Source organism: Pyxicephalus adspersus, chromosome 8 (genome assembly GCF_032062135.1).
Source record: "Pyxicephalus adspersus chromosome 8, UCB_Pads_2.0, whole genome shotgun sequence".
NCBI lineage: Eukaryota > Metazoa > Chordata > Amphibia > Anura > Pyxicephalidae > Pyxicephalus > Pyxicephalus adspersus.
Genome location: NC_092865.1, coordinates 1948445 through 1961137, shown reverse-complemented (window position 1 = coordinate 1961137; position 12693 = coordinate 1948445). Strand labels below are relative to the sequence as shown.

Below are 12693 nucleotides of genomic sequence, written 5' to 3'. Positions count from 1 at the left end.
CAAGTATAGAGATTTGGGAAGTCAAAGAAATGTCAGAAGTGTTAATCTGTACACTTGTTCCAGGTCAATGGCTGAAATTATTAAAGCCAGAAGATCATTTTCAGGAGTTGAGGTCAGCAGTGTGACCCTTAACACCAAACTGTATTTTTATCAGACGTGTGACCGCAGACACCCCAGGCTCTCCGCTCCCCCCACTTCCAGGTGTCAGGAAGACGGATTAGCTGTACATTAGCAGAACCATGACTCTGGATCGATTGTACACAATGTAAGAGATTTATCTTTACCAGAGGGGTGATGAAGGAGCTGGGTTATCAATAGACACCTCTGCCTCCAGGGCTGCAATTACTGAACTCATTTGTGTTTGCACTTCGTTTATCTGTTTTCCTGTATGGAAGATTGCTTGTATCTTTCTTGTATAGTCAATAGAACCTAGGAGATTAAAACAAGATGATACTGTATTAGTCCCAGGGGTATTCTGCAGGGTAGAAGAGCAGCTCATTGTCATTACTCCTGTATCCGTCTGATAATATGACCAAATGCCAGGGCATCATGTACATAATATAAGCAAAGGAGAAGATCAGCTAATTGGCTAACTGTGCCTGCCATCCATATTTGTATACAAAGTCCTTATACGTGTTCAGAGGAGGAATATTATAATAGCATTAGTATATCCCACCAGTGGCAGTGAAATGTTCCAACACCATGGGCGACCCTCCTTATTTTACTTTCTTCTGTTTGTATTAGAGACAGTCTAATACAGGGATTCACTGATGTATTTGAAGTATTTGGTGAAAGTCCAGAAGTAAAAATCGCATTAAAACACATTTAATTTCCTCGTGTAACACTGCAGTGTTGGCGGAGGGGTAATATGTAAACCAAAAAGCTTTGTGTAATTAGTCATAGTTTAGACTGGAATGTTTAATAAAATTAGAGACACAGCTTTCTCATATTAAAAAAAAATCCTTTCTTATTCCGTAAATACCACAACTGAAAAAATCCTAGGAGCAGAGCAAACAAATCTGAAGATTAATGTTCCTCCATACTAGAAGTGAAAATCTGAATTTGTTGCAATTAAAAGATATTTTAAAAAGTAATTACGCATCTCTAGTAACCCTCTGGATCAGTGCTTCTCAACCAGGGCTCCTCCGGAGGTTGCAGAGCAATTTGTGCCTCTCAGGTCAGTATAAGTGAGCCCAATTGTCTTTTTGGCTATCTGTAAGGGTGACAATGTTCCCACTGGCCAGCAATGTAAGAGGAATTCTTCCTACTGACCACCACACTAATACACTGTGAGCTGTGGATATTGTAATTATAGAAGAAGTTCCCTGAAGATCTGAAAGTTTTTTCAAGGGTTCATCCATGTTAAAAAAGGGTCGAGAAAGGCTGATGTAAAATATTTGGTGCATTGAAGCAAAGAAAGAAACCTTAAGCTATGGCTGGGGATTGCTGCCAGTTGACTTCAAACAAATTTAAACCCAGCTATACTCACCTGATCTATCACAGGGTGCCGCCATCTTCCACTTTGTTGCAATCTTTGGCAATCTCAATTGGCCAGGCCGGGATGACATAACTCCTGCTCAGGGGAGGGGGTTCATTCAGCCCCGGCAATCACAGGGGAATCCATGGGCAACCATGGACACCTTTTTCATTTAGTGCGATCAGCCAGATCCAAAAATTTAAAAGTAAAACTTTAGTTCTGCATTTGACCATTTTGTATCCATCAGTTAGGAAATTATAGCAACTGAGGGGTAAAAATGAAGGGTCAATTATAAAATAAATGTTGCCGCAGTTTTACAGTTTATGTCCAATTTTAGTAAAATCACCCACTGACTATAAGCCTGGACTGTCTCCCAGGCTCTGCATGTATCTGCCCTGGTACCATTTGGTGGGGTGGCCCCTGTGGGAACCTCAAATCTAGAAGTCATTGTTTGCTTGCTGGTGGCCGACTCGCCCTTCTAACAAACAGAGAAATCGGTAAATGAGTGCAGTAATACAACGTGAGAGCGGAATAGGAAAGACCCGAGGAAATGGCCTTCTAATACTGGATACAGACCATTGTCTTGTACATCTCAGTTTTCATTTACCACTGACTTGTAGAGGAGAACGAGCACCTAATTCCTTATCGTCAACCTCGGCCTGAGTAAACCGGAGCTCAGCAGGCAGATGGAAGCAGTAAATCAGCATGGAGAGAGATTAATCGCCCATATGTCACCATGCCAAGCTGCCGATGAATCTCATTCAGACAGATAACTGACTCTCCATTTCATTCACTTATCCCAACAAGCCAGGCAGTGTACACATAATCGTATTAATCTTCTCCAAACCATTAGATCACAATCACAGGGATGGCGGAAATCAAGAGAAATAACAATTCATCACTTCACAAATGGCCTCCATCGGTCACTGTACAACCCAACCTGCAGAGCAGAGAGATGGGGCCCGTGTAGGAAGGGCCTGAATTAATATTTATTAATGAACAGCTTTGGGTAATTTATTTGCTCATTTCCACCTGACTTTGGCTGTAGGGGAAATCGCTCCAATTTGTACACTTTCCACTGGGTAAATGTGGAATACATTTTTGCAAACATGAATGATAAAAAGAATGAATTCTTTTTGGAGAGCAAAAATATTCAATCTTATCATTCAAAAATATTGAATATCAGCAAAAATGATTTTGCATTCACCTATGCCATTGACCCCAATGCACTTTGGCTAATAGAACTAAGGTGAAATGGCCCCAAAGGCTACCAGCTTTATCCATCCCTAGTAATAGATACATCTCCAAGTTTTCTTCATAGAAATCTTTTTCAAATTAAACATAGGCAGCACAGTGGCTCAGTGGTTAGCAATCTAATCTTTGCAGAGCTCAGTCCCAGGGTTGATTCTCGGCCAGGACACTATCTGCATGGAGTTTGCCGGATTACCCCGTGTTTGTGTGGGTTTCATCCGGGTACTCCAGTTTCCTCCCACATGCAGTTATGTTAATTGGCTTCACCCCAAAACTGTATTAATGACATTTTACTATGATAAGGACGTTAGATAGTGAGTCCCCACGAGGGACAGCTAGTGACATGACTATGGGCTGCACTGCGTAATATGTCTGATCTATATAAATACTGGATAATAATGATGATAAATTTCCATCCCCCTTCATATATGGAATATTTCTATAGATCCATTGCCTTGAAATAAGTGATTTGTGTTGGTTTACACTTTTGGTTAATGGCTTCTTATGTGTTTTTCCCTTCCACAGAACATTCCGACCCTGGGCAGCGTTGCTATTACGATGGCACTTCACAACTGTGATGAGGTGGCCGTGGCTGGGTTTGGGTATGATATGAACCTCCCTAACGCCCCTCTGCATTACTACGAGACTATCAAGATGGCTGCCATTAAAGAGGTAACTACTGCTTTAAATGGGGAGCGTAAATGCTAAATATATCTAAGGTTACGAATTGGAAGGCTGTGCTAATGCATAGAAAGCAGACTTTTCTGATAACATATTCAGACACAGAGGGGCCTTCTTACCTAAACATGGAAAAATGGTTCCGTCACAGAGTTTAGAGGGCCCACTGTATCACAGGGATGGCAGGATTAAGGCAATATAGATTTTTAGTATTAACTTGTATTTATATAGCACTGACATATTACACAGCTCTTTACAATTGTCCATAGTCTTGTCAATAGCTGTCCCTCAAAGGGGCTCACAATCTAATGTCCCTACCATAGTCATATGTCATTACCGTGGTTTAAGGGAAACCCAATATAACACCATGTTTTTGGAATGTGGGAGGAAACCTACACAAACACAGGGAGAACCTGCAAATTCTATGGAGATAGTCTGCCGGCCAAGATTCAAACCTGGGACCTAGCGGTGCAAAGGCCAGAGTGCAAACCACTGAACCACTGTCCATTAGATGTGTCCATGGCCATGGTCAGCACAAACAGCACATAATTGTGATCAGGTGCAGGCAAACCCTAGACAGAATCCAGGCAGAGCACAGACTGACAATAGCTCAGATAATGGGCCGGTGATTGGGGTATGCATAGACAAGTTCAGTGTCAGTGAAGGTTCAGTGAAGCTTTTCATTCATCCAGGTCATTGTATATCTTGTAGTAGTCAGTCACTTCCTGTTGGAACGAATCTTGTAATGTTGAAGACGTTTCGCAGCTTTCAAGGCTTCTTCGGTTCTTCGGAACTTCCCCAACACACAACACAAACACTGCAGAGGTTATTGGTTATTGCACCACCCTGTTCTAGGATCATTTTCACATTGCTGTGCTATGGGATCGCCGGTATCTCCAACTGTAGCTAACTTGTACATGGAGGAGGTGGAGAAGAGAGAACGCCATTGGTTTATTGGTTCCAGTATGTGGATGATACATGAGTCAAGATTAGAATGTTGGAGATACAAGCATTTAATGAACACAAAAACTCGGGACCCAAAGAACATGTCAAGTGGGGGGGGGGGGTGATTGACCTATACTTGGAGGTCTACAGGAAACCAACTCACACAAACCAGGATCTTTTTGGCTACCATTGCCCACTGGGTTATAAACTGAGGGTTATGAGAACTTTGTGACATTGAGATGGTAACAACTAACACTGAGTCCCAAGACAAAGGACACAGACATGTCAGGAATGCTTTCATACCTTGTGACTACCCAGACTGGGCTTTTGTTAAACCTCCACAGGGTCAACCAGAAATTCCGGACCATCGGAGGAGACAGAAAAAAACACAGAGTAATGTAGTGATCCCGTATGTAGCTGGGGTGTCAGTCAAACTGAGAATTTGTAGCAAACATCACATTCCTGAGCGATATGAGACAGACGCTGGAACATCCAAAAAACCAAACACAAGCAAACACAAGGGAAGTAGCTCACTATATGCGGTGCAGTGAGGAATGCAAAGACCTGGACAGCGGGGAGACAAAACAACCTCTCAACAAAGAATGACCCAAAATAAGGGGGCCATTGCAATTGCAAATTCAGCAGCTTCCTACAGGGAAATCATAAATTCTTTTCAGGTCAATGAGGTGGGTATTTTGTACAGAGAGGACAATTGGGTTGTAGGAGATGTGAAAGAAGCCAACTATGTGCAATTGGAACAACCATTTCTGAATGGAGGCTTCAACACCATCTGTCCTCCACCTATAATTCCACTTCACCATCTCTACCCTGGGGTTTTGTAAGCAATTCTATATTCCAATTACATTGTAATTCCGTACAATGTCCATAGTCATATCACTAGCTGTCACTCAAAGGAGCTCACATTCTAATGTCCCTACCGTAGCCATATGTCATTAACACAGGCTAAGGACAAATCTGGGGGGAAGCCAATTAACTTAGCTATTCATATAGCCCCGACATATTACACAGTGCTGTACAAAGTCCACAATCATGTCACTTGGTGTCCCTCAATAGGGGCCTACAATCTAGTGTCTCTATCATAGTCCATATGACATTACCACAGTCTAAGGTCAATTTTGGGGGTAAGCCAATTAACCTAACTGCATGTTTTTGGAATGTGGGAGGAAACCATGAGAACCTGCAAACTCCATGTAGATAATGTAATGGCCGAGATTCGAACCTGGGACCCAGCGCTGCAAAGGCAAGAGTGCTAACCACTGAGCCACCGTGCTGCCCGATTTACAGATTTACAACCTATGCAGACGTCCTGACACCAAGGATTGGCTTATGTTAATAGAACACAGTGGTTCAACAAATTTCACACTTCTGGATAATCAATATCCGCAGTGTCACTTTCTATGCTGATTGGATTAATGTGTTTGTGCTGTGGGGATATAAATGCTGGGGATTTCCTACACTGGTAGAACTAATGAAGCAGCTTGGAAGACCTTTGCAAAAATAGTCCAAGACATGAGCAGTTGGACCAACCTGAATCCAGGGGATGATCATATACTCATCCATCAAGCAAAGACTCAGTATTCAGCAGTCTACCTATTCACTCCTGATCACCGCAGGTGTGTACTGAGACCTGAGCTGCAAATACTTAGTAACAACCAACTTTTAGTTCTGCTTTTCCCTTTTGTTTGCATTTGGCATAATAAACCTTCTTTTCTGGTGTGGAGATGGAAGTTTTTGTTTACAGATCGGCATCTTTGATCTTTTTTGTAATTTTCTGCATTTATAATGGAAGAGTAATCATTTTTTTAACATTAGAAGTTAGGGCAGCACCATATAAAAATAGTAATTCAGGCTGGCTCATCCTCCTCTGTCAGCATTGCTCATCCCCATCTCAGTTTCTGATTTCTTCAGCCACTTCCTGTCTGCATGCACACACTCCAGCGTCCGTGTCCGTGCAATGTGTGCCAACATAGCCCCTTGTAGTTTTTTTCATGTCATGTGATGGGGTAACACCCTAGGATTAAAATTAAAAAGCTTGGACAGAACATTATCATTCTATGCCCTTTATAGCAGGATCACCAAGGATTATTTTAATTAAATATTGAGAATTGCTTTTGAATTTACTTTACTTTGTTACAGCTGATTGTTTGTCCTGATTGGCTGACATCTACTTATATTATTTTTATAACACAATGTTTTCTTCTTTTTATTTCCTAGTCCTGGACCCACAATATCCAGAAGGAGAAAGAATTCTTACGGAAATTGGTGAAAGCGCGTGTAATTAATGACCTCACTAGCGGCATCTGATGGGAGCGGGATCGTTCACGGAACACTAACCATTGCCAGCGCAGAACTCCCAATCCCGCCAGAGGAAGCGCACACAGGCTTGCATGCCATTGCAGCGTCCCGAATTTCCATGGGGCGGCTCACGGACTCAGCTGCCATATGAGGAGGAAAAGTTGTGACTGTGGCAACCTGTGAACACATTTTTCTCAATGAATTTTTTTTTTTTTTTTAGAGTTAGGACATTTTAATGCGTACAGAGGATTCACCATGCCAAACGTTCCTCTGGTTCAGGGTGTGAGGTTCGGACGGTACGCCATGAATGTATAAAGTATTATTTTCGATACAAGCATCGGATTGCAGTGCGCCGGAGGTGGAGAAATGGCGAGGAAACTAATCCGTATGCATTGTGACATATCTCTGGCTGCTTCATGCAGACTTTTCACCGTCCAGGGTTGGGGCATTGTTGGTGCTGCTAATAACGTAGATGGGCAAATATCGGTCTATCTATATGTCTGTCTTTCAGTTTGTTGTTATGTTCGATGGGGATTGGGGGGGGGTAACTTGTATACTGTACGATCATCAGTCAGTGTTATAATTGCGCCGTTGAACAGTATTTGAATCCTTTGCACCTACAAGAAGTAGAACTGTCCATCCAGGGGCCACATCTTGGCCCCCCTTGTGGCTACATGCTGGCAGCATGAGCACAGAGCGGATCCTCTACTACGGACACAACGGCAATACGATTCATATCAATAATGGGCCAGCATTTCTGTATATCGGTCCTCAGGACCATCCAAAGGTAATTCCTGGAACTGGATGCATCATTAAATTCCCTTCTGTGCCAGAAATTCCACATTGTATCCGTCTTTATCCCTAGCGCTGTGATGTCATCATTTCCAAATGTTTTCATAAGGATGATTTTATATTACAGTAACTTGTATGAGTCAAACCAATTCCAACAACTTTGTAGAAGCGACAACTCTCCCGGCTTCTTCTATCTGTGGCAGGGTACAAAATTACTGTTAGCCAATTATATTGGGTATCTCTGTAGCAGCAAATTACTAAGGTGCCACAGTCATCGTCTACCGGGGTGCCGCTGTCATTATCTGGGGTGTACCGGTGACCTTCTCCTTAGGTAGCATGGTCATAGTCTGCTGGGGTGGCACAATAATCATCTGCTGGGCTGGCACGGTTATCATCTGCTGGGGTGGCACGGTCATCAACTGCTGGGGTGGCACGGTCATCATCTGCTGGGGTCGCACGGTCATCATCTGCTGAGGTAGCACTGTCATAATCTGCTGGGATGGCACGGTCATCATCTGCTGAGGTAGCACTGTCATCATCTGCTGGGATGGCACAATATTCATCTGCTGGGGTCGCACGGTCATCATCTGCTGGGGTCGCACGGTCATCATCTGCTGGGGTGGCACGGTCATCAACTGCTGGGGTGGCACGGTCATCATCTGCTGGGGTGGCACGGTCATCATCTGCTGGGGTAGCACTGTCATCATCTGCTGGGCTGGCATGGTCATCATTTGCTGGGTTTGGCATAGTCTTCATCTGCTGGAGTGTGGCAGTCATCGTCTGCTGAGGTGGCATGGTCATAGTCTCCTGTGGTGCTGTGGTCATCGCCTGCTGGGGTGCCACAGTCATAACTTGCTGTGTTGGGGTGCCACTGTCATCATCTGCTGGCTTGCCGTGGTCATCATCTGTTAGGGTGAGTCATAGTCTCCTGGGGTGCCACAGTTATCATCTTTTGGGATGCCGCTCTCTGAAGATCTCTCTGGAGATCTCTCTGAAGTCCTCAGATAAAAGGTTCTGGATGTCTGAATCTGGAAAAGGATTTAAAAGGATCACTGCATTATTTGAACTTATTCATTCCATTATAAGGAAAATATTCTACAAGTGGTGCAGATTTCCAAAAATTAGGAATGTTTTCTAGGATTGACCGTCTGATCTAATTCTGAGCTGATAGTATAATGTTAGGTCTCCCTAAGGACTCCAAAATATCATTTTATGTTCTGCAGCAAAGTCTTGCAACAGTTGGTCTCTACAATCAGGAAATCATCCACAACTATGACTGCATGGGAGGTGCCCAGAAAAAGCCTTCGAAAAAGCAACATTGGAGCAAAGCTACAGTTTGTCATGGAACATGTAAGAAAATACTTCTGAAACAATGTGCTATGAACAGAATCCAAGAGAGAGCTTTGCTTAAAGTAATAGTAGCCATATTGCCCACACACTCATACCAACCGTGAAACATGGTGGTGAGATGTGTTATTATTGAAGTTGCTTTGTGGGTTGCAGTCATCAAGTGAATTTTTAATTCTGCATCCTATAAAAGTAAAGTGGATGACAATGTGAGGCCCATACCTGCCAGAAATAGTGGAGATTTTCATGTGATGGCCGAATCCTGAGGGCGATTGTTGGGTGGCATTATTCGCACACAGCACTTCTAGGGACAATCATGTCAGGTGGCATTGATCACACACTTGAATGACTTGATTGATAATTGTTGATGGGTGTCATCATTTATACAGGGGCAATCCATGGCTGGTGGCATTGTTCATACACTACAATGACTGGGACAGGCCTTGCCAGGTGCCATCATTTACACACAGCAATGACTGGGGCAAACCTTGGTGGGTGGCATCAAACACAGCAGTGCCAGGGACAATAGATGGCAGGTGGCATCAATTACATGCTGAAAATACATGATTGATGATGGGTGGCATCTTTTATACTGGGACAATCCATGGTGGGTGGAATTGTTTACACACAGCAACGACCTGGGCAATCCTTGGTGGGTGGCATCAATCAAACACAGCAGTGCCAGGGACAATACATGGCAGTTGGCATTGTTCACACACTGAAATTACTTGAATAATGATAGATGGGTGGCATCATTTACACACAGCAGGAACAAGACCATACTTGCTGGGTGGAATCATTTACACAGAGCAATGACTGGGACAATCCATGGAGGGTGGCATTGTTCATGTACTGCAATGACTGGGATGATCCTTGCTAGGTGGCATTGTTTACACGCAGCAATGACTGGGTTAATCCATGGCGGGGCATCATTCACACATTGCAATGACTGGGGTTATTTTTAAGGTAGTATCATTCACACAACAATGACTAGACTAATTCATGTTGAGTGGCTGCATGCACACGCAGCAATGTCAGACATCCTATGGTACGATGCAGCACAGCACAGCCAGGGATAATCCATGGTGGGTGGCATCATTCACATGCAGCAATGTTTAGGCCAATCCATGTTAAGTGTCATCATTGGCATACAATGACTAGACCAGTGCATGGTGCGTGGCATTGTCATGCACTGCAATGACTGGGGCTATTCATGGTGGGGGACATCACAGCAGTGCTGAGGATAATCTATGGCGGGTGGCATCATTCACACATAGCAATAACTAGGGTAATTATTTCCAGGTGGCATCATTCACACAACAATGACGGCCAATCCATGTTAAATGGCAGCATGCGCACGCAGCAATGACAGATAACCTATGGCGGGTGGCATCACAGCAGTGCCATGGTGGGTGGCATCATTCACACGCAGCAATGTCTGGGCCAATCCATGTTGAGTGACATCATTCACACACAGCTATGACTGGAGCAATGCATGGTGGGTGGCATTGTCAAGCACTGCAATGACTGGGGCAATCCATGGTGGCGGGCATCACAGCAGTGCTAGGGATAATCCATGGTGGGTGGCATCATTCACACGCAGCTATGTCAGACAACCCACGATCTATTCCCATTGGTAAGAAGGGGGATCTGATGCGGCCTGACATCATTGCTTGTGTCATTTCCATGCCACCACTGCTGTTCCATTCATTATAACACATAAAATACACAGAATTTCTCTTCTGTGTAAACCGATTCTCTCCGGCGTCTGATTCTGCCGTCACCAGGCCGTCCTTGTGTATACAATGATGTAAATCTCATGTATTGGTATATGAGGTTTATCAGGACTCTGCCAGCCTGTTTATAGCTGGGCCAGCGACCGCTTTGCGTGCAGAAAGTGCATCAGTCACTGCGCTCCATTCTGTGTGACAGCGCCAGCTGAATCCAGGAATCTGCAGCGAAAGTGGCAGAAACATAAATGGTGAGATTTACAGGCCCAATTTTGATGAGGAGACTGCTACAGGTGAACTCCAGAGAAACACATATAGGGGAAATGAGGATTCTTGGTCCACGGCTAATGTACAGCGCTGCGTAATATGTTGTCACTATATATATATATATATATATATATATTTATATATATATCAGACACCCAAAAAAACTCCAATAAAACGATATTTAGTATATTCAGAGCAGGGAATGCTGGGTCTGCCCTACAATCCTAAAAAAAGCTGTTTCCTCTGGCAGCCAATCAAATGCTCTCTTTCATTTTCTATCGATGCATTCCAAAAATGAAAAAAGAAAGCTGATTTGCTGCAGTTGGCAATACAGACCGAGACCAATTCTGCATTCCATCATTCATTACCCTACCTGGGTTGCTCAATGCAAGGTGAATGACAATACCGTTTTTTATAGCAAAGACAATTTATACAATTTTACTGCATTGGTGTGCGCTTGGGAAAAATGGGATATTTTGTCTTGTTTTGCAGCTTCTCAAGTTTTCAAAATGCAGTAGGGATAATTGTGACTATTTCACCTCCACTCAAAAATCTGCTCATCAAACACTGCAACCTTTCAATATACGATAATGCAATACTGTTATGCTGGGATGCAACTAGTGTGTTGCAATAAGATTCAAAGAAGAGACGGGGTTTCTTTATGTGGCCAAAAATTATGTTTCTATAAACAAGAAAATAGTGACATACAATATAAGGTACAATTACATGCGTAATATACAGTGTATGTGTACAATTTGAAAAGGTGATAAAACAAATTTAGGTAGTATAAGTGTTGGTTTTTGAACATAGACAAGTAAGTGGTAAAAATCGTTCCAAATTCTGGTTGTAAACGTATTACAAACTAGACATAAATTTTCTATTTTAGCTAGTGCTAGTAAAAGAAAATCGAGAGAGCGGTCTCTATACCCGACACATTTCCCCTTTTCGGCTTCCTCAGGGGTATTACAGAGGCCATAGGGGTAATGACCTAGTAAGGAGAGGCAAGGAAATAATGTTTCATCTCTCCAGATATAGTGAAGTAGCCAAATTATGAAAGACAAGAACGATGCTATATTATGCCCTGAAAGAGATGTTCCCTTGTAGGGTTCTAAACGAGTATGTTAGAACAGGAGTTTGACACAGGGAATTCAGGGGTGCTGGCTATGGTTCTAAGCATTGTTCCATTGTAATCTCCTTCCAGAAATAGGCGAGGAGAAGGCGTCCTAACCGGAACACTGCGCTTGCGCGAGTGGTTTGGCAATAATGCATACATTTAAATGCAGAAAAATTGTTACGCTATTTGCATTCATGCTTACTGGCCCCTCAAAATGCACCTTACTAGCACACCTGTGCACTGGTGTATTCATACGCTTTCAAAAGTGCAGCATGGCTCCCTCTTCCTGAGAGTTGGGCAAAATTTATGTATTACATATTGACACAGCCTGCAGCCGCAGTTGAAGCCATAAAAGCGCATGTTGTGTTTTATACATACTGAAGTTGTAAAGGAACCTTATAACATAAAAGTCAGATCTGTCTCCGCACCACCTTGGTTTTGCCCAGAGGCTGCGCTCAGGTTACCTGTTGAACTTGTCGGCCCTCCGACCAATAGTGTTTCGGTAGCCGAAGTCCAGACAATAGGGATGCGCTGCTGCGATGGCTTCCAGTGTGTTTGTATTTTTTTTGCAGCTCTTGTTTGGAGGTTACAAGTTCACGGCTATTGTATCATCCGTATTTGCACGCCCATCGGAACTCATGTGTGCGACGCTGGCAGGGAATGCGAGACCTGGGGCTGTGCTGAGCTGGGTGTGGAAAGGAGGGCGTTACAGGAATTTGGCACAAATGAAAAAGACAGAGAATATTCTCTGCACAGGGAGAATGACCACAGGGTAC

At 43.4% G+C, this 12693-nt stretch overlaps 1 protein-coding gene across 1 annotated transcript in view; it reads left to right on the top strand.

The window, feature by feature from the left end:
* ST3GAL3 (ST3 beta-galactoside alpha-2,3-sialyltransferase 3) overlaps positions 1-7503 on the top strand; it is a gene marked incomplete in the record, with an annotated part of 186073 nt that extends 178570 nt beyond the window's left edge. The window contains 2 exon segments of the mRNA XM_072419309.1: positions 3254-3400; positions 6587-7503. Coding sequence (XP_072275410.1) covers positions 3254-3400; positions 6587-6676 — 237 coding nt within the window.
* Positions 7504-12693: the final 5190 nt, after the last annotated feature.